General features: G+C 38.0%; 2 protein-coding genes across 5 annotated transcripts in view; both read right to left on the reverse strand.

Moving 5' to 3' along the window:
- The window catches only part of LOC135572973 (breast cancer metastasis-suppressor 1 homolog), a 35,265-nt gene extending 31,282 nt beyond the window's left edge, over positions 1 to 3,983 (reverse strand). For all 3 annotated transcript variants that reach the window (XM_065021997.1, XM_065021996.1, XM_065021995.1), the window contains exons 1-2: positions 3,878 to 3,983; positions 799 to 993 (exon numbers count right to left, since the gene is read on the reverse strand). In XM_065021997.1, the coding sequence (XP_064878069.1) occupies positions 799 to 991 (193 nt within the window). In that variant the 5' untranslated portion in view covers positions 992 to 993; positions 3,878 to 3,983. The remainder of the gene's footprint in view (positions 1 to 798; positions 994 to 3,877) is intronic.
- A 2,129-nt stretch (positions 3,984 to 6,112) lies between these two features.
- The window catches only part of LOC115114988 (protein phosphatase 1 regulatory subunit 14B-like), a 57,374-nt gene continuing 40,986 nt past the window's right edge, over positions 6,113 to 22,500 (reverse strand). Inside the window, exons 2-3 of one of the 2 annotated variants that reach the window (XM_065021999.1) lie at positions 9,912 to 10,028; positions 6,113 to 8,807 (exon numbers count right to left, since the gene is read on the reverse strand). In XM_065021999.1, the coding sequence (XP_064878071.1) occupies positions 8,760 to 8,807; positions 9,912 to 10,028 (165 nt within the window). In that variant the 3' untranslated portion in view covers positions 6,113 to 8,759. Of the gene's footprint in view, positions 8,901 to 9,911; positions 10,029 to 22,500 lie in introns of both variants that reach the window. The other variant, XM_065021998.1, reaches the window with a different exon arrangement.

Consider the following 22,500-nt stretch of genomic DNA (forward strand, 5'->3'; position numbering starts at 1 on the left):
ATAACAAAGCCATCACCTACAGAGAGATGAACCTGGAGAAGAGTCCCCAAACCAAGCTGGTCATGGGGCTCTGTTCACAAACAGACTCACAGAGCCCCAGGACAGCAACACAATTAGACCCAAACAAATCATGAGAAAACAAAAAGATAATTACTTGACACATTAGAAAGAATTAACAAAAAAACAGAGCAAACTAGAATGCTGTTTGTCCCTAAACAGAGAGTACACAGTGGCAGAATACCTGACCACAGTGACTGACCCAAACGTAAGGAAAGCTTTGACTATGTACAGACTCAGTGAGCATAGCCTTGCTATTGAGAAAGGCCGCCGTAGGCAGACATGGCTCTCAAGAGAAGACAGGCTATGTGCTCACTGCCGACAAAATGAGGTGGAAACTGAGCTGCACTTCCTAACCTCCTGCCAAGTGACCATATAATGACAATATATATATAATGACTATATAGAGACACTAACTATTTGCACATCGTTACAACACTGTATATAGACATAATATGACATTTGTAATGTATTTATTCGTTTGGAACTTCTGTATGTGTAATGTTTACTGTTCATTTTTATTGTTTATTTCACTTTATATATTCACTTTATATATTATCTACCTCTCTTGCTTTGGCAATGTTAACACATGTTTCCCATGCCAATAAAGTCCTCGAATTGAATTGAATTGAGAGAGCAAGACAGAGAGAGAGAGAGAGAGAGACTGTTAGTTAGTTAGTTTGTGCATTCAAGAAAGAGTGAAAAAAAATTAAAACTGGCTTCTTTCATCATTCAACTTACCTGAACTCTCCTCCTCGCTCTCGTCCAAGTCGCTCTCCCTCTCCCCCGTGCTCTCATCCATGGTCTCTTCCTCCCCCTCTCCTCCCTCTCTCTCCCTCTTTTCCCCCATCTCTCCATTGGCTTCTGGTAGTTCACTGTCTCCCTCCACCTCCATCTCTTCCTCTGGTTCATTGACTGAGGGCTGGGCTGGCATCACTGAGAGAGAGAGAGAGAGAGAGAGAGAGAGAGAGAGAGAGAGAGAGAGAGAGAGAGAGAGAGAGACAGAGAGACAGAGACAGAGAGAGAGAGAGAGAGAGAGAGAGAGAGAGAGAGAGACAGAGACAGAGAGAGACAGAGAGTTTACCTGACCACTGTGACTGACCCAAACATAAGGAAAGCTTTGACTATGTACAGACTCAGTGAGCATAGCCTTGCTATTGAGAAAGGCCGCCGTATTCAGACATGGCTCTCAAGAGAAGACAGGCTATGTGCACACTGCCCACAAATTGAGCTGGAAACTGAGCTGCACTTCCTAACCTCCTGCCAAATGTATGACCATATTAGAGACACATATTTCTCTCAAGTTACACAGATCCACAAAGAATTAGAAAACAAACCCAATATTGATAAACTCCCATATCTACTGGGTGAAATACCACAGTGTGCCATCACAGCAGCAAGATGTGTGACCTGTTGCCACGAGAAAAGGGCAACCAGTGAAGAACAAACACCATTGTAAATACAACCCATATTTATGTTGATTTATTTTCCATTTTGTACTTTAACTATTTGTACATCATTACAACACTGTATATATACATAATATGACATTTGAAATGTCTTTATTCTTTTGTAACTTTTGTGAGAGTAATGTTTACTGTTCATTTTTATTGTTTATTTCACTTTTGTTTATTATCTATTTCACTTGCTTTGGTAATGCTAACACATGTTTCCTATGCCAAGAGAGAGAGAGAGAGAGAGTGAGGGGGAGAGAGAGAAAGAGTGATAGAGAAGAGAGAGAGACAGACAGAGAGAGTGAGGGGGAGAGAGAGAGAAAGAAACAGAGAGAAAGAGAGAAAGGAGAGAAAGAGAGAGACAGAGAAACAAAATAATAACTAATTATGGGGGTATTGTGATGTCATTATGGGGTATTGTGATCTCATTATGGGGGTATTGTGATGTCATTATGGGGTATTGTGATGTCATTATGGGGGTATTGTGATGTCATTATGGGGTATTGTGATGTCATTATGGGGGTATTGTGATGTCATTATGGGGGGGTCATTGTGATGTCATTATGGGGTATTGATGATGTCATTATGGGGTATTGTGATGTCATTATGGGGTATTGTGATGTCATTATGGGGGTATTGTGATGTCATTATGGGGTATTGTGATGTCATTATGGGGTATTGTGATGTCATTATGGGGTATTGTGATGTCATTATGGGGTATTGTGATGTCATTATGGGGTATTGTGATGTCATTATGGGGTATTGTGATGTCATTATGGGGTATTGTGATGTCATTATGGGGGTATTGTGATGTCATTATGGGGTATTGTGATGTCATTATGGGGTATTGTGATGTCATTATGGGGGTATTGCGATGTCATTATGGGGTATTGTGATGTCATTATGGGGTATTGTGATGTCATTATGGGGTATTGTGATGTCATTATGGGGTATTGTGATGTCATTATGGGGTATTGTGATGTCATTATGGGGTATTGTGATGTCATTATGGGGTATTGTGATGTCATTATGGGGTATTGTGATGTCATTATGGGGTATTGTGATGTCATGTCATTATGGGGTATTGTGATGTCATTATGGGGGTATTGTGATGTCATTATGGGGTATTGTGATGTCATTATGGGGTATTGTGATGTCATTATGGGGTATTGTGATGTCATTATGGGGGTATTGTGATGTCATTATGGGGGTATTGTGATGTCATTATGGGGTATTGTGATGTCATTATGGGGGTATTGTGATGTCATTATGGGGTATTGTGATGTCATTATGGGGGTATTGTGATGTCATTATGGGGTATTGTGATGTCATTATGGGGTATTGTGATGTCATTATGGGGTATTGTGATGTCATTATGGGGGTATTGTGATGTCATTATGGGGTATTGTGATGTCATTATGGGGGTATTGTGATGTCATTGTTATTATTACTTTTTGTAGGTGTTGTTATCTCTGTCATTATCTGACAGTTTGTTAACCACTATAACATATTTATAGCCTAATTGATGTAGAAATATAGTAACTTAGTATTTAGCAGGGATTTTTTATAATATAACATAACTTATTCATCTAGGCCTATGCACAAATAATAATTACACCCTATAATAAAGAAATAATAATTACACCCTATATTTTAAAAAAAATACACCCTGTAATAAAGAATTCAGTGGACAACAAAATCACTCATAACAAAGATCAACGTCTTCTCGGCCTTTTTGCACAGAAATATAGAAATACAAAAACTGCAACAAGGCTCGACGTGGACCGGTGGTCAGTGAAACGACTACACTACACGGTGTGGTCCTTCCACCTCGAGATCTCCCGTACGGCTTCACCGATGTCGTCTAACCGGAGAACATACCGTAGGAAATGTTCCGTCCGGGGAGGCGGCGGCCTCTCCCGAACAGCCGAATACACAATCTTGAGTTTGAAATCATTTTAGTATCCTACGGACAACAGTCTGATACATGAATAAATCAATGATTCTCTTTTTTCACAGCAAATGTTGGCTATGCGATATATCTAACCCTGTCTGCGACAGAGACGGTAGTTGTTACATTGTCTAACGGAGTGTCATCAACACGCATATGAAGTGAAGTTAGGTTGTAGCCTAAAATGTTTCCGAGACATTCATAGCAATGGTACAATGTGCCATTCAAATAGGACCTGGCATTGACGGGGTTATAGTGGGTTGTTTCAGACGCTGACTTATAGGATATATTATAGGATGTATGATGAGAAGAGACGGAGGGATGACCGTCGGATGATCAACTAGACTTCAAACCCAATAATAAAGGATAGCAAAATGTGGGGAATGCAGTTTAAAAACTAGAATATCCTACTTACCGTTGATGGTTTTGTACGTGAGCTATACTCTAATACTGTAAAGGACACTTCTATTATCACAATATTCAAACTAGGCTACTTCCTTTTAGGTGTAGTACAGTTCTACTGACACTTTTGCCGGATTCTACAATTCTACAGTCAAGCCAATCAACGCAGAGTTTAAATACATGCCTAGCCAATAGAAACCGTCCTGTGAGATATTACTGTACTGACCTAACCAATCAGTGGCCAACAGCCCCTCGGTTCATAATACTGGTTTATTTGAGCAGTGGATATTCAACTACTGGGGGAGTTCTATTCATCTGAACCCCGGTGCACCGGTCTATGGCCTGTGACGTGACCAGGGAAACGCGGTGAGGGAGGAGCCCCGACTCAAATGGAACAGTAATCTGCGCCATTCGAGTCATGTTGTCAACAAGGCAGCATAGTGAATCGCCCGGAAACATACACCTCTTTTCCATCAAATAAATGTCCACATTTTTAAACCAGTTGTCATTGGGAAGGCATATAAAGCGTTTATATCAAAAGCAATCACTTTCGCATGTGATATAATCCTGCTAATTAGTCCACGTGCTTTAACCTAGTCTAGCTGTTACTTTAGTTTTGAGCTGAATTCACCGTGGGCTTTGAACGGAGGCACCTGATTCACGCAGCTCGATTCCAAAACGAGTGCAATCACTTTTCACCCATATAAACTCCTTTTACCGGGATAACCCAGGCCAGATAATATAATCCCCTAAACGTCACCTTAAACGTCAACTCATTTGCTTTCGAGGATTTGTGTATATTTATGCATATACATGATAACAAATAGGATGTGGTTATAAATATAGATGTGAAATTATTATTGTATTTTTTTTATCTGAAGATTTGACCTCGATGCGATCCAGAGAGCTGAGGGGGAGGATCCCGCTATTGGCTGATTCCATTCGATTCTTCTGTATTGACATTTGCAGCGGAATTTGTCATAGGAAAAACCAAGCTATTTTGGGATACACAGTCTTGTACAACTAACTTTGTGGGGACACACAATTCAGTCCCATTAAAAATCCTATTTTCCTAAACCCTAACCTCCTAAACCTTACCCTAAAACAAACCCTAGCTCCTAACCCTAATCCTAACCATAACACTGTTTCTAACCTTAACCCTAAAGCCCCTAGAAAAAAAAAATAGCATTTGACCTTGAGGGGACAAACAAAATGTCCACAGTTGGTCCAATTTATTTATTTTTTTCCTATGGGGAAAATGAATGGCGTTTTTTGTGTGTGTGTGGTTTTTGGACAAACGTCGAAAATAAGGTCTGTGGTAAACAGGTTGAGGAGATCTGATAGATTTTGTCAGCTAAAGTCACTTTTTATCCATTTTGAAGAATTTATGTAATAAAAAATAAAAAAGCACAAAGGCGTCATAATTCATAAAGTTCATGTTAACTGACTGCTATTATTTTATAGAACAGAACGTATATAATAATAGCAGTCTCCTTATCCTGTGTTAACCTCAGACTTTATTTTCAGTGTTTGTTCCGAAACCGTGTTCTTTACCCATATGGATGACGAAACGAACCAGGGGCAACTCATTTTCCGGGTTTTAGGACTTCACAGATAGAACAATGAGCCAGATATTTCACCAGATGTATAAACGTGAAGCATCCGGTTGGCGTTTCCACTCACTATCAAATATGGTGATGAGAGGAAGCCCAGTGGCCGACACTGGGAGAAGATGGATGGATGGATTTTGATGAAGTTCTGATAATTTTCTCATTGATAAAACATTTGATGTCCATACAGTTTACAAAACTAGAATCTTTAATAAACATAGTGGACTGCGTTTTGTAGACTGTATCACCAACGTTGTTTTTTTAAATGTGTTGTTTAGAAGGAGTGTAAATGCGAAATTAGTTCTTGCGCATTCGCACTTTACATAGCAGGAGTTCACTAACGGAAATATACAAATAACCTCTAGGCTCCGCCCACCTCGTTCTGCCCACTGATTCATTTGCTGCCATTGGAAAAAGGCTCAAGTCTATCTTGGGTTAGTTAGTTATGAAGTCTTTGTTGGCGCGCTCTATTTACGATATAATTATACCACATATGTCCTGCAGGTGGCGACAAAAAACCATTTCCAAATGTCAGTGATACATGTTACGTTACCAATGACACACATACACATAATTGGTTGTTATACACACAAATCCACATCATTCTGAAGGACAAACACACACACACACACACACAATTCGTTTCAACATATTTTTTATCAAAGTTGCATAAAAGTGTAACAAAATTGGTAAATAAACAAGACCCTGTTGATATTGCTACATTTTTGTTTTTCAGTTTGTTCATCTTTTCCTCCAGAAACACATCACTTCTAAAACAGCATTTCTTTTAATCAATAAAATATTTTTTTTTTTTTTTTTTGTTGCAAGTTGTCATACAGTAAAATAAGTCCGACACACCCAACAAACAGTCTATCAGGGCTACGTCTCAAATAGCTTCTTTATTCCCCTACACACTGCACTACATTAGACCAGAGACTTATGGGTAAGTAAGTCGCCGTGTCAGAGTCAGAACATATGAGCCTGTTTCATGTCCTGTGAGGCAGATGTACAAGTACACCCTGGAAAGGACGGCAGTCTTATCACAGGGCTCTGGTCTAAAGTAGTGCACTATATAGGGAATAGGGTGCCATTTGTAGTGCTCTGGTCTAAAGTAGTGCACTATATAGGGAATAGGGTGCCATTTGGGACACACGCCAGGCTGAATAATAATAACAATAATAATAAACACAGTAAAAATTGACCTAGAATAGATATGTGCATCTAAAGAATGCAGAGTGTAGAGATGTAAATGACCTCTAGGTGACCTCTAGGTGACCTCTAGGTGACCTATTTTCTAAACAACAATAGGATCTCCTTTTTAAAAAGAGGAGAAACATCAACAACAACAAACACATTGTTCCATTAAAAATGAAAAAAAGTCTCGTTCTATTTGGTTTTGTAACATAAATAAAAGGCCTAAAAAAGGCAAAGTCGGCTTTTTATTCGATCTGGAGAAAAAAAAAAAAAACTTAAAACGCCGTGATAGAAATGTCAAGGTCGTTTCCGACTTGAGTCGACATATACAGGTTTTACCGGAGAATGAGGTCTCCACGGAAACGTCACCTTTCAGACACGCCGTAAAGCTGCGGATTGAATAGAGCCCTAATTCAAATCAAATAAAACATAAAAAAAAAGAGAGATGGAGGAAGGGAAGGTGTCATCGGTGTAGATGATGGTTGGAAGTAGAACGGAAGGAGAGAGAAGAAGGAAGGAGTGAGGGCCAAATAGAGAGATGTGTGTGTGTGTGTGAGGACAGATAGAGAGCTGATAAGCAACACTGAGGCCTTGTGAACCAGGAAGGGTAAGACCTCTGATTCTCTCTCTCCCTGTCGCTCTATTTATCTCTCGATGAGGTTTTTCATCCCCCCTTCCCATGTGTGTGTGTGTGTGTGTGTGTGTGTGTGTGTGTGTGTGTGTTGGAGAGAGAGCCACTATTAACATGTGAGCATGAAGGAGCAGCAGCTGTGGTCTGTGACTGTGTTACTGCTGTTTCCTGTGTGTGTGTGTGTGTGTGTGTGTGTGTGTGTGTGTGCGTGCGTGCGTGCGTGCGTGCGTGCGTGCGTGCGTGTGTGTGTGTGTGCTGCTATTTGGATAAAAGCATCCAGACAGCCATAATTTTCCACTACAGTGCCCCCCCCACCCCCTCCCTTTGCTTGCCTTCACTCCCTCCTCCCATCTCACCCCTCATTGGTTTACTGCTCTACTGAAAACTCTCCATGAGTCCTCACTGAAAATAGCCCTTAGACTGCACACTATGTGAGAGAAAAGAAACTGTTTTAGAGAAGAAGAAGACAGAGAAATATAGAGCTAGAAAGAAACAAGGCCACTTTGTTCAAGTCCCCGGTGTGTGTGTGTGTGTGTGTGTGTGTGTGTGTGTGTGTGTGTTCCAGACCACACACACGTTAAACACACACGGAGCTGCGTATAGGGCAGCAGGTATCCTAGTGGTTAAGAGCATTGGACCAATAACAGAAAGGTTGTTGGTTTGTATCCCCGATCCGACTAGGTGAAAAAAATCTGCCGATGTGCCCTTGAGCAAGGCACTTAACCCTAATCGCTCCTATAAGTCTCTCTGGATAAGAGCATCGGCTAAATGACTGACATTTAAATGTATACACTGTATTATACGCAGGAGTCAGTCCTAAAACTTGAAAGGTTACGTCCCAAAATGGCTCCCTATCACCTAGTCCACAACCAGAGCCAAAATGGCTCACTATCACCTAGTCCACAACCAGAGCCAAAATGGCTCCCTATCACCTAGTCCACAACCAGAGCCAAAATGGCTCCCTATCGCCTAGTCCACAACCAGAGCCAAAATGGCTCCCTATCGCCTAGTCCACAACCAGAGCCAAAATGGCTCCCAATCACCTAGTCCACAACCAGAGCCAAAATGGCTCCCTATCACCTAGTCCACAACCAGAGCCCTGGTTATAAGTAGTGGACTATAAAAGATAAGTTACCATTTGGGACTAAAACTCACCACTACTAAACGTACAGCCACGTTATAGTATGCTGTGTTCACTGGCATCACATTAACATGAGAAACAGATCCATTGATAATTTAAAAACAATACAAGCCCCTTTAAAAAAACGAAAAATAAGAATCAACTAAATAAAACATTAAAATAAAACCACAGGATAGGACATCATGAGCCCTGCTTAGATCTGATTGGCTGCTTCAATCTTCTTTCCTCCTCTTCCATCCTCTCTTCTCTTTATCTTCGTCCCTCTACTCCACTCTCTTCTCCTCCTCCTCCTCCCGCCATCTCTGAGGAGGCAAAGCTCCTATTTCTTCAGTTGGGTGAGGTTGAGGTTGAGGGATGGCCATTTGGGCTGAGGGAGGAGAAAGGGGTGAGGTTATTTCTTCTGGGGGGTGGTGAGTTTCTGCATGCCACGAATCTTATCCAGCAGATCAGACACAAAGTCCTACAGGGAGGGAAGAGGGACAAAACACACCGTTAGTAACAACCACCTACAGGGAGAGAAGAGGGACAAAACACACCGTTAGTAACAACATCCTACAGCGAGGGAAGAGGGACAAAACACACCGTTAGTAACAACCACCTACAGGGAGAGAAGAGGGACAAAACACACCGTTAGAAACAACTGTCTGTTCCTGGAGAGATACCTTCCTGTAGGTTTTAACTCCAACCCTGTTCCTGGAGAGATACCTTCCTGTAGGTTTTAACTCCAACCCTGTTCCTGGAGAGATACCTTCCTGTAGGTTTTAACTCCAACCCTGTTCCTGGAGAGATACCTTCCTGTAGGTTTTAACTCCAACCCTGTTCCTGGAGAGATACCTTCCTGTAGGTTTTAACTCCAACCCTGTTCCTGGAGAGAGAGACCCTTCTGTAGGTTTTAACTCCAACCCTGTTCCTGGAGAGAGAGACCCTCCTGTTGGTTTTAACTCCAACCCTGTTCCTGGAGAGAGACCCTCCTGTAGGTTTTAATTCCAACCCTGTTCCCAACCTCCTGTTCCTGGAGAGATACCTTCCTGTAGGTTTTAACTCCAACCCTGTTCCTGGAGAGACCCTCCTGTAGGTTTTAACTCCAACCCTGTTCCTGGAGAGAGACCCTCCTGTAGGTTTTAACTCCAACCCTGTTCCTGGAGAGATACCTTCCTGTAGGTTTTAACTCCAACCCTGTTCCTGGAGAGATACCTTCCTGTAGGTTTTAACTCCATCCACAGCTGTAACTAACTTGATTAATTTTATAAACCAGGTAAATATTAGAATCAGCTCAAGGACAAGTGTCTAGGGGATAGGTGCTAGGGGTTGTGTGTGGCCCTGGCTAAGGAAGGGAGAATGTTTTGTTGATTAGGATCCCCATTAGCTAGGGAGCAGCTACTCTTCCTGGGGTTCAAAACCCTAAAATACATGACCCCCCCAATTCAACAGCAGCATGAGGAATATATTATTGCAGAAAGGCCTGACGTACCTCAGTAGGTTTATAACACTCTATCAGGAGATCTTTAACTCTGGCTCCTCGGTCATCATCACTAGGCATGTCCAGCAGCTCATCCACATCTATCTCCAACTCTGGTATAGCCTCTTCCTGAAATAGAGGAGAGACGAGGAGAGAGGGATGAGAAACCAGTGAAATGGAAGTAGATCTGCGAGTCGACAAGAGGATTCAGGAGGTGCATAAGATGGTACCCCCCCCCCGTTGTACTTACAACAAATGCCTTGTTGGCTAAGTAGGTCGTTGTATTGTACATTGGTCTGCATTACTCTTAGGTCGTGATGTCAATCGCAGAGTAGACATGATCCCAATTCTGTTTCCAAGACGGCAGCGTTTTAGAAAAAGCCACACAAAAAAGGTTGATTTGTGCTGATTTATTGTCACATTGAACCACATTGAACTATATTGAGCCACATTGAACCATATTGCACCATATTGAGCCATATTGAACCATATTGCACCATATTGAGCCATATTGAACCATATTGAGCCATATTGAACCATATTGCACCATATTGAGACATATTGAGCCATATTGAACCACATTGAACCATATTGAGCCATATTGAACCACATTGAACAACATTGCGCCATATTGAGCCACATTGAACCAGATTGAACCACATTGAACCACATTGAACCAGATTGAACCATATTGAGCCATATTGAACCATATTGAGCCATATTGCACCATATTGAGCCATATTGAGCCATTATGAACCCTATTGAGCCATATTGAGCCATTATGAACCCTATTGAGCCATATTGAGCCATTATGAACCCTATTGAGCCATATTGAGCCATTATGAACCCTATTGAGCGCCATAGTTTAATAACTTTTAAAAACAAATATTTGAATTCCTCCATCTTTATGCACCGTAGCCATTCTTCAATGTTATTTCAGCCATCCTATATCAGCAACAACCAACAAAATGTTTCTTTTAAGTACCAGACTTTTTACACACAATGTTGCTGTTTAAAGTGACTACTAAGTTAATTATTATAATAATAAATTAAACATTAAGTTAAGAAAGCCCACAGTTGTTTTCCTAGAACGACATCAGAGGTAATGTGATATTAAAAAAAGAGGCCCTGTCCAGAACAAGCTGTAGGGACCAGGCTGTCATTTGAGACACTTACCAACACATTCTTAGTGTCTAGCCGTCATTGGGTTGGCCCCTAGGCTAACTTTAAATAGCCCATTAAGTAGTGTAGTTGTCATTGGGTTGGCCCCTAGGCTAACTTTAAATAGCCCATTAAGTAGTGTAGTTGTCATTGGGATGGCCCCTAGGCTAACTTTAAATAGCCCATTAAGTAGTGTAGTTGTCATTGGGATGGCCCCTAGGCTAAGTCGGTTAGTACATCTACTTTGTGCATGACACACGTAATTTTTCCAACAATTGTTTACAGACAGATTATTTCACTTATAATTCACTGTATCACAATTCCAGTAGGTCAGAAGTTTACATACACTAAGTTGACTGTGCCTTTAAACAGCTTGGAAAATTCCAGAAAATGATGTCATGGCTTTAGAAGCTTCTGATAGGCTAATTGACATCATTTGAGTCAATTGGAGGTGTACCTGTGGACGTATTTCAAGGCCTACCTTCAAACTCAGTGTCTCGTTGCTTGACATCATGGGGAAATCTAAAGAAATCAGCCAAGACCTCAGAAAATAAATTGTAGGCCTCCACAAGTCTGGTTCATCCTTGGGGGCAATTTCCAAATGCCTGAAGGTACCATGTTCATCTGTACAAACAATAGTACGCAAGTATAAACACCATGGGACCACGCAGCCGTCATACCGCTCAGGAAGGAGACGTGTTCTGTCTCCTAGCGATGACCGTACTTTGGTGCGAAAAGTGCAAATCATTCCCAGAACAACAGCAAAGGACCTTGTGAAGATGCTGGAGGAAACCAGTACAAAAGTATCTATATCCACAGTAAAACGAGTCCTATATCGACATAACCTGAAAGGCCGCTCAGCGAGGAAGAAGCCACTGCTCCAAAACTGGCATAAAAAAGCCAGACTACAGTTTGCAACTACACATGGGGACAAAGATCGGACTTTTTGGAGAAATGTCCTCTGGTCTGATGAAACAAAAATAGAACTGTTTGGCCATAATGACCATTGTTATGGTTGGAGGAAAAAGGAGGAGGCTTGCAAGCCGAAGAACACCATCCCTGTGGAGCACGGGGGTGGCAGCATCATGTTGTGGGGGTGCTTTGCTGCAGGAGGGACTGGTGCACTTCAATAAATAGATGGCTTCATGAAGGAATGGGTCTTCCAAATGGGCAACGACCCCAAACATACTTCCAAAGTTGTGGCAAAATGGCTTAAGGACAACAAAGTCAAGGTATTGGAGTGGCCAGCACAAAGCCCTGACCTCAATCCCATAGAAAATGTGTGGGCAAAACTGAAAAAGTGTGTGCGAGCAAGGAGGCCTACAAACCTGACTCAGTTACACCAGCTCTGTTAGGAGGAATGGGCCAAAATTCACCCAACTTATTGTGGGAAGTTTGTGGAAGGCTACCTGAAATGTTTGACACAAGTTAAACAATTTAAAGGCAATGCTATGAAATATTAATTGAGTGTATGTAAACTTCTGACCCACTGAAAAATGTGATGAAATAAATAAAAGCTGAAATAAATCATTCTCTCTACTATTATTCTGACATGTCACATTCTTAAAATAAAGTGGCGATCCTAACCGACCTAAAACAGGGAATTTTTACTTGGATTAAATGTCAAGAATTGTGAAAAACTGAGTTTAAATGTATCCCTGTGATAAAAAATAATAATATGAATGATAATAATGATAATATTATATATATATATATTACATTTATTATCATTATTATCATTCATATTATAATCATTATTATCATTCATATTATCATTCATATTATCATTATTATCATTCATATTATAATCATTATGATCATTATTATCATAATAACGATGATAGAATTAATGATAATGCTAATAATATTAATAACAATAATATGAACGATAATGATAATAATAATAATAATAATAATATTAATGATAATAATGGTAATAATAATAATAATGTTAATAATAATATTAATGATAATAATGGTAATAATAATAATAATGTTAATAATAATATTAATGATAATAATGGTAATAATAATAATAATGTTAATAATAATATTAATGATAATAATGGTAATAATAATAATAATGTTAATAATAATATTCATGATAATGATGGTAATAATAATAATAATGTTAATAATAATATTAATGATAATGATGGTAATAATAATAATAATGTTAATAATAATATTAATGATAATGATGGTAATAATAATAATAATGTTAATAATAATATTAATGATAATAATGGTAATAATAATAATAATGTTAATAATAATATTAATGATAATGATGGTAATAATAATAATAATGTTAATCATAATATTAATGATAATGATGGTAATAATAATAATAATGTTAATAATAATATTAATGATAATGATGACAACTTTATTGCAAAATACACAGTTCAATTTACTAAAACAACTGAAAACAACTATTAGGAAATCTGACAAGAGATCTCAGTCTTGAGCTCTCCTCCCGTGATGTCATCAGTGCTGCTTGACAACCCTTTGGTTGCTAAAGGTTTCACTCTGAATATTCCGTGAGTTCTAAGTATGCAAGTCATTCTAAGGTAGTGTACGCCCTCTACTGGGGCAAAACAATGACTTACTTTCCACAGTAAGTAATAGTTGTAACCCGACGAGTTCATTTTAAAAGTACCGTTCCCTAACACGGGTGACAGCTGACGCATCTCCTCTCCTTCAGTGTCCAACTACATGTACCTGCGTTGACAGACATGTCATGTTATATGCTGAACGACTCCAGGTAATATCAGTAGCCTCGTCAAACTGAGCACTGAGCTCAGATTCGCATGCTGACCAATGAGAAGTAGACGACTTGTTCCTGATCTCCTTCAGCATTCAAAATACTAAAATGGCAACGCGTGATATTAGGCTTTATTAGTTGAGTGACAACCGATGTGATTTGCTAGGTAATTATTATCTATGGGATGTTGAACATGGTGTTTTACCAGAATAAAAGTAAGCTAGTGGCTAAACCTGCTGAACAGGTTTACTATAGATTATTATAGATTATTATAGATTATTATAGATTACTATAGATTATTATAGATTACTATAGATTACTATAGATTATTATTATAGATTATTATAGATTACTATAGATTATTATAGATTACTATAGATTATTATAGATTACTATAGATTATTATAGATTATTATAGATTACTATAGATTATTATAGATTACAATAGATTACTATAGATTATTATAGATTACTATAGATTATTATAGATTACTATAGATTACTATAGATTACTATAGATTATTATAGATTACTATAGAATAGATTATTATAGATTACTATAGATTACTATAGATTACTATAGATTACTATAGATTACTATAGATTACTATAGATTATTATAGATTACTATAGATTACTATAGATTATTATAGATTACTATAGATTATTATAGATTACTATAGATTATTATAGATTAGATTATTATAGATTATTATTATAGATTACTATAGATTATTATAGATTATTATAGATTACTATAGATTACTATAGATTACTATAGATTATTATAGATTACTATAGATTATTATAGATTACTATAGATTACTATAGATTACTATAGATTATTATAGATTACTATAGATTATTATAGATTATTATAGATTATTATAGATTACTATAGATTATTATAGATTATTATAGATTACTATAGATTACTATAGATTATTATAGATTACTATAGATTACTATAGATTACAATAGATTACTATAGATTATTATAGATTACTATAGATTATTATAGATTACTATAGATTACTATAGATTATTATAGATTACTATAGATTACTATAGATTACTATAGATTATTATAGATTACTATAGATTACTATAGATTACTATAGATTACAATAGATTACTATAGAATAGATTATTATAGATTACTATAGAATAGATTATTATAGATTACTATAGATTACTATAGATTACTATAGATTACTATAGATTACTATAGATTATTATAGATTACTATAGAATAGATTATTATAGATTACTATAGATTACTATAGATTATTATAGATTACTATAGATTACTATAGATTATTATAGATTACTATAGAATAGATTACTATAGATTATTATAGATTACTATAGAATATTATAGATTACTATAGAATAGATTATTATAGATTACTATAGATTATTATAGATTATTATAGATTACAATAGATTACTATAGATTACAATAGATTACTATAGATTACAATAGATTATTATAGATTACTATAGATTATTATAGATTATTATAGATTACTATAGATTATTATAGATTATTATTATTATTACTATAGATTACTATAGATTACTATAGATTATTATAGATTATTATTATTATAGATTACTATAGATTACTATAGATTACTATAGATTATTATAGATTACTATAGATTATTATAGATTACTATAGATTATTATAGATTATTATAGATTATTATAGATTACTATAGATTATTATAGATTATTATAGATTATTATAGATTACTATAGATTACTATAGATTATTATAGATTATTATAGATTATTATAGATTATTATAGATTACTATAGATTACTATAGATTATTATAGATTATTAGAGATTATTAGAGATTACTATAGATTACTATAGATTACTATAGATTATTATAGATTATTATAGATTTCATTTAGATTGTTCACCATCGGCAGTCGTTTTGGTAGTTTTGCTTTAAACAAATCAGTGTTTATGGTTATATTTTTTAGATATACAGGGTCAAATGAATAGTTTCATAATTGAGGAGTCGTTTTGGTAGTTTTGCTTTAAACAAATCAGTGTTTATGGTTATATTTTTTGCAGGTCAAAGGCGCACTGCGTGGCCAAAGAAGTTCTCTCCGTAGCTAATTTGTAAACGATAAATATTCATACATAACTAGTTCAAACACTTATTAATCTGAAAAAAATGAGTTAGTGGGTAATGGTGACTTCAGAACCAGTGTGGAAGGACAAAAAACAACATTGTCCCCCTTAATCTGATAGATCCATGGTAGATGTCTAGTCTCCCTTATGACTCTAATCTGATTGGTGGTGGGGTGGTAGATGTCTCCCTTATGACTCTAATCTGATTGGTGGTGGGGTGGTAGATGTCTCCCGTATGGCTCTAATCTGATTGGTGGTGGGGTGGTAGATGTCTCTTCTCCATAATGGCTCTAATCTGATTGGTGGTGGGGTGGTAGATGTCTCCCGTATGGCTCTAATCTGATTGGTGGTGGGGTGGTAGATGTCTCTTCTCCATTATGACTCTAATCTGATTGGTGGTGGGGTGGTAGATGTCTCCCGTATGGCTCTAATCTGATTGGTGGTGGGGTGGTAGATGTCTGATTGGTGGTGGGGTGGTAGATGTCTAGTCTCTATTATGACTCTAATCTGATTGGTGGTGGGGTGGTAGATGTCTCCCGTATGGCTCTAATCTGATTGGTGGTGGGGTGGTAGATGTCTCTTCTCCATTATGACTCTAATCTGATTGGTGGTGGGGTGGTAGATGTCTCTTCTCCATTATGACTCTAATCTGATTGGTGGTTGGGTGGTAGATGTCTCCCCAATGGCTCTAATCTGATTGGTGGTGGGGTGGTAGATGTCTCCCGTATGGCTCTAATCTGATTGGTGGTGGGGTGGTAGATGTCTCCCTTATCACTCTAATCTGATTGGTGGTGGGGTGGTAGATGTCTAGTCTCTATTATGACTCTAATCTGATTGGTGGTGGGGTGGTAGATGTCTCCCGTATGGCTCTAATCTGATTGGTGGTGGGGTGGTAGATGTCTCTTCTCCATTATGACTCTAATCTGATTGGTGGTTGGGTGGTAGATAGTCTCCCTTGTGGATCAGATCGGGTGCCTACACAGTACATACTAGGGCTGTGATGATACCAGAAACGCAATATTTTCCATGGCAAAAATTAAAACACAAAAAGCACACTAAGCTCTGTGGTGTTTAAAAACCTGCTGTATGTAAAATATTGTGTGCTATAGCTTATAAAACATATATATATAGATTAGAAAACATACAAAAATATATATTAGAAAATAAATATATATATAGATTAGAAAACAAAAATATATATTAGAAAATAAATATATATATAGATTAGAAAACAAAAATATATATTAGAAAATAAATATATATATAGATTAGAAAACAAAAATATATATTAGAAAATAAATATATATATAGATTAGAAAACAAAAATATATATTAGAAAATAAATATATATATAGATTAGAAAACATATGTGACTCTGGATGACAACATAATGTTTGTTTCTTTAGGAATGTTACAGTTTGTGGTAACCTCCCTGTCTGTGTGTGTACAGGCCTTACAGAATGTTTTCATAAAGAAGTTAAATCTGCATTGTGTTTTGCTTCCTTGCCATGATACTAACAAGTAACACAATACTGGAATCGTACAGACACCATAAAGATACAGGTACCAGCCCTAGTATAGACACCATAAAGATACAGACACCATAAAGATACAGGTATCAGCCCTAGTATAGACACCATAAAGATACAGGTACCAAGCCCTAGTATAGACACCATAAAGATACAGACACCATAAAGATACAGGTATCAGCCCTAGTATAGACACCATAAAGATACAGGTACCAGCCCTAGTATAGACACCATAAAGATACAGACACCATAAAGATACAGGTACCAGCCCTAGTATAGACACCATAAAGATACAGGTATCAGCCCTAGTATAGACACCATAAAGATACAGGTATCAGCCCTAGTATAGACACCATAAAGATACAGGTACCAGCCCTAGTATAGACACCATAAAGATACAGACACCATAAAGATACAGGTATCAGCCCTAGTATAGACACCATAAAGATACAGGTACCAGCCCTAGTATAGACACCATAAAGATACAGGTATCAGCCCTAGTATAGACACCATAAAGATACAGGTATCAGCCCTAGTATAGACACCATAAAGATACAGGTACCAACCCTAGTATAGACACCATAAAGATAGACACCATAAAGATACAGACACCATAAAGATACAGGTATCAGCCCTAGTATAGACACAATAAATATACAGGTACCAGCCCTAGTATAGACACCATAAAGATACAGACACCATAAAGATACAGGTATCAGCCCTAGTATAGACACCATAAAGATACAGGTATCAGCCCTAGTATAGACACCATAAAGATACAGGTACCAACCCTAGTATAGACACCATAAAGATAGACACCATAAAGATACAGATACCATAAATATACAGGTATCAGCCCTAGTATAGACACCATAAAGATACAGGTACCAGCCCTAGTATAGACACCATAAAGATACAGGACACCATAAAGATACAGGTATCAGCCCTAGTATAGACACCATAAAGATACAGGTATCAGCCCTAGTATAGACACCATACACATACAGGTATCAGCCCTAGTATAGACACCATAAAGATACAGGTATCAGCCCTAGTATAGACACCATAAAGATACAGGTACCAACCCTAGTATAGACACCATAAAGATACAGACACCATAAAGATACAGGTATCAGCCCTAGTATAGACACCATAAAAATACAGACACCATAAAGATACAGGTACCAGCCCTAGTATAGACACCATAAAGATACAGGTACCAGCCCTAGTATAGACACCATAAAGATACAGGTACCAGCCCTAGTATAGACACCATAAAGATACAGACACCATAAAGATACAGGTATCAGCCCTAGTATAGACACCATAAAGATACAGGTACCAGCCCTAGTATAGACACCATAAAGATACAGCTATCAGCCCTAGTATAGACACCATAAAGATACAGGTATCAGCCCTAGTATAGACACCATAAAGATACAGACACCATAAAGATACAGGTATCAGCCCTAGTATAGACACCATAAAGATACAGACACCATAAAGATACAGGTATCAGCCCTAGTATAGACACCATAAAGATACAGGTATCAGCCCTAGTATAGACACCATAAAGATACAGGTATCAGCCCTAGTATAGACACCATAAAGATACAGGTATCAGCCCTAGTATAGACACCATAAAGATACAGGTATCAGCCCTAGTATAGACACCATAAAGATACAGGCACCATAAAGTACAGACACCATAAAGATACAGGCATCAGCCCTAGTATAGACACCATAAAGATACAGGTATCAGCCTAGTATAGACACCATAAAGATACAGACACCATAAAGATACAGGTATCAGCCCTAGTATAGACACCATAAAGATACAGGTATCAGCCCTAGTATAGACACCATAAAGATACAGGTACCAGCCCTAGTATAGACACCATAAAGATACAGACACCATAAAGATACAGGTTTCAGCCCTAGTATAGACACCATAAAGATACAGGTATCAGCCCTAGTATAGACACCATAAAGATACAAGTACAGCCTAAAGATAGACACCATAAAGATACAAGTACCAGCCCTAGTATAGACACCATAAAGATACAAGTACCAGCCCTAGTATAGACACCATAAAGATACAGGTATCAGCCCTAGTATAGACACCATAAAGATACAAGTACCAGCCCTAGTATAGACACCATAAAGATACAAGTACCAGCCCTAGTATAGACACCATAAAGATAGACACCATAAAGATACAAGTACCAGCCCTAGTATAGACACCATAAAGATACAGGTATCAGCCCTAGTATAGACACCATAAAGATACAGGTATCAGCACCATAAAGTATAGACACCATAAAGATACAGGTACCAGCCCTAGTATAGACACCATAAAGATACAGGTATCAGCCTAAAGTATAGACACCATAAAGATACAGACACCATAAAGATACAGGTATCAGCCCTAGTATAGACACCATAAAGATACAACCCTAGTATAGACACCATAAAGATACAGACACCATAAAGATACAGGTACCATAAATATACAGTTTCAGCCTAGTATAGACACCATAAAGATACAGGTATCAGCCCTAGTATAGACACCATAAAATACAGACACCATAAAGATACAAGGTATCAGCCCTAGTATAGACACCATAAAGATACAGGTATCAGCCCTAGTATAGACACCATAAAGATACAGGTACCAGCCCTAGTATAGACACCATAAAGATACAGTACCTAAAGATACAGGTAGCCCTAGTATAGACACCATAAAGATACAAGGACCAGCCCTAGTATAGACACCATAAAGATACAGGTATCAGCCCTAGTATAGACACCATAAAGATACAGGTATCAGCCCTAGTATAGACACCATAAAGATACAAGTACCAGCCCTAGTATAGACACCATAAAGATACAGACACCATAAAGATAGACACCATAAAGATACAAGTACCAGCCCTAGTATAGACACCATACAGACACCATAAAGATACAGGTATCAGCCCTAGTATAGACACCATAAAGATACAGACACCATAAAGATGCAGGTACCAACCCTAGTATAGACACCATAAAGATACAGGTATCAGCCCTAGTATAGACACCATAAAGATACAGGTACCAGCCCTAGTATAGACACCATAAAGATACAGACACCATAAAGATACAGGTATCAGCCCTAGTATAGACACCATAAAGATACAGGTATCAGCCCTAGTATAGACACCATAAAGATACAGTATCAGCCCTAGTATAGACACCATAAAGATACAGGTATCAGCCCTAGTATAGACACCATAAAGATACAGGTATCAGCCCTAGTATAGACACCATAAAGATACAGGTATCAGCCCTAGTATAGACACCATAAAGATACAGGTATCAGCCCTAGTATAGACACCATAAAGATACAAGTACCAGCCCTAGTATAGACACCATAAAGATAGGCACCATAAAGATACAAGTACCAGCCCTAGTATAGACACCATAAAGATACAGACACCATAAAGATACAGGTACCAACCCTAGTATAGACACCATAAAGATACAGACACCATAAAGATACAGGTACCAACCCTAGTATAGACACCATAAAGATACAGACACCATAAAGATACAGGTATCAACCCTAGTATAGACACCATAAAGATACAAGTACCAGCCCTAGTATAGACACCATAAAGATAGACACCATAAAGATAAAAGTACCAGCCCTAGTATAGACACCATAAAGATACAGGTATCAGCCCTAGTATAGACACCATAAAGATACAGGTACCAGCCCTAGTATAGACACCATAAAGATACAGACACCATAAAGATACAGGTACCAGCCCTAGTATAGACACCATAAAGATACAGGTACCAGCCCTAGTATAGACACCATAAAGATACAGCTATCAGCCCTAGTATAGACACCATAAAGATACAGGTACCAGCCCTAGTATAGACACCATAAAGATACAGCTATCAGCCCTAGTATAGACACCATAAAGATACAGGTATCAGCCCTAGTATAGACACCATAAAGATACAGACACCATAAAGATACAGGTACCAGCCCTAGTATAGACACCATAAAGATACAGCTATCAGCCCTAGTATAGACACCATAAAGATACAGGTATCAGCCCTAGTATAGACACCATAAAGATACAGGTATCAGCCCTAGTATAGATACCATAAAGATACAGGTATCAGCCCTAGTATAGACACCATAAAGATACAGGCACCATAAAGATACAGGTACCAGCCCTAGTATAGACACTAGTATAGTATTAGTACATTGGCCAAAATAGCTAAAACTCAGTATTATTTGGTTTGGGAACATTGAGGTACAGTGATATTTAAAACTCCAATGTTTTTTTAAGCAGATTTAATTCAGGATTGAGACTAGATAGGAACAAGCAATACCTCTTGGAAAGTTATTCTGGCTTTGGCATTATGAAAAATAAAACTATCCCAGGGTTTTCAGAAGACTGAGCGGGTTTTCAGAAGACTGAGGCGGGTTTTCTGGAGACTGAGGCGGGTTTTCAGGAGACTGAGGCGGGTTTTCAGAAGACTGCTGCGGGTTTTCAGAAGACTGAGGCGGGTTTTCAGAAGACTGAGGCGGGTTTTCAGGAGACTGAGGCGGGTTTTCCTCTAACTTTTACCCGCTGCCTTGATATTTATTTTGTTACTGACAAGCTCCCTAGTTCCTGCAGATGACAAGCATACCCATAACATGATGCTACTACAACAATATTTGAAAATACAAAAAGGGATCAACAACACTCCTCTCTCTCTCTCCCATCATCCTCCCCCTCGATTAGGGCTGCCCAAGCCGGCTGTCACTGCACCTGTTTACTGATCACACACACACGCGCACACACACGCGCACACACACACGTGACATTCAAATTGAGTAAACACTTTAAGCTGGTGTGAGAAGGGGAACGGTGTGTGTGTGTCTCTGTGGGTGTGTTTGTGTGTCTATGTGTGTGTGTTTGTGTGTCTCTGTGGGTGTGTGGGTGTTTTG

Source organism: Oncorhynchus nerka, linkage group LG8, assembly GCF_034236695.1.
Source record: "Oncorhynchus nerka isolate Pitt River linkage group LG8, Oner_Uvic_2.0, whole genome shotgun sequence".
NCBI lineage: Eukaryota > Metazoa > Chordata > Actinopteri > Salmoniformes > Salmonidae > Oncorhynchus > Oncorhynchus nerka.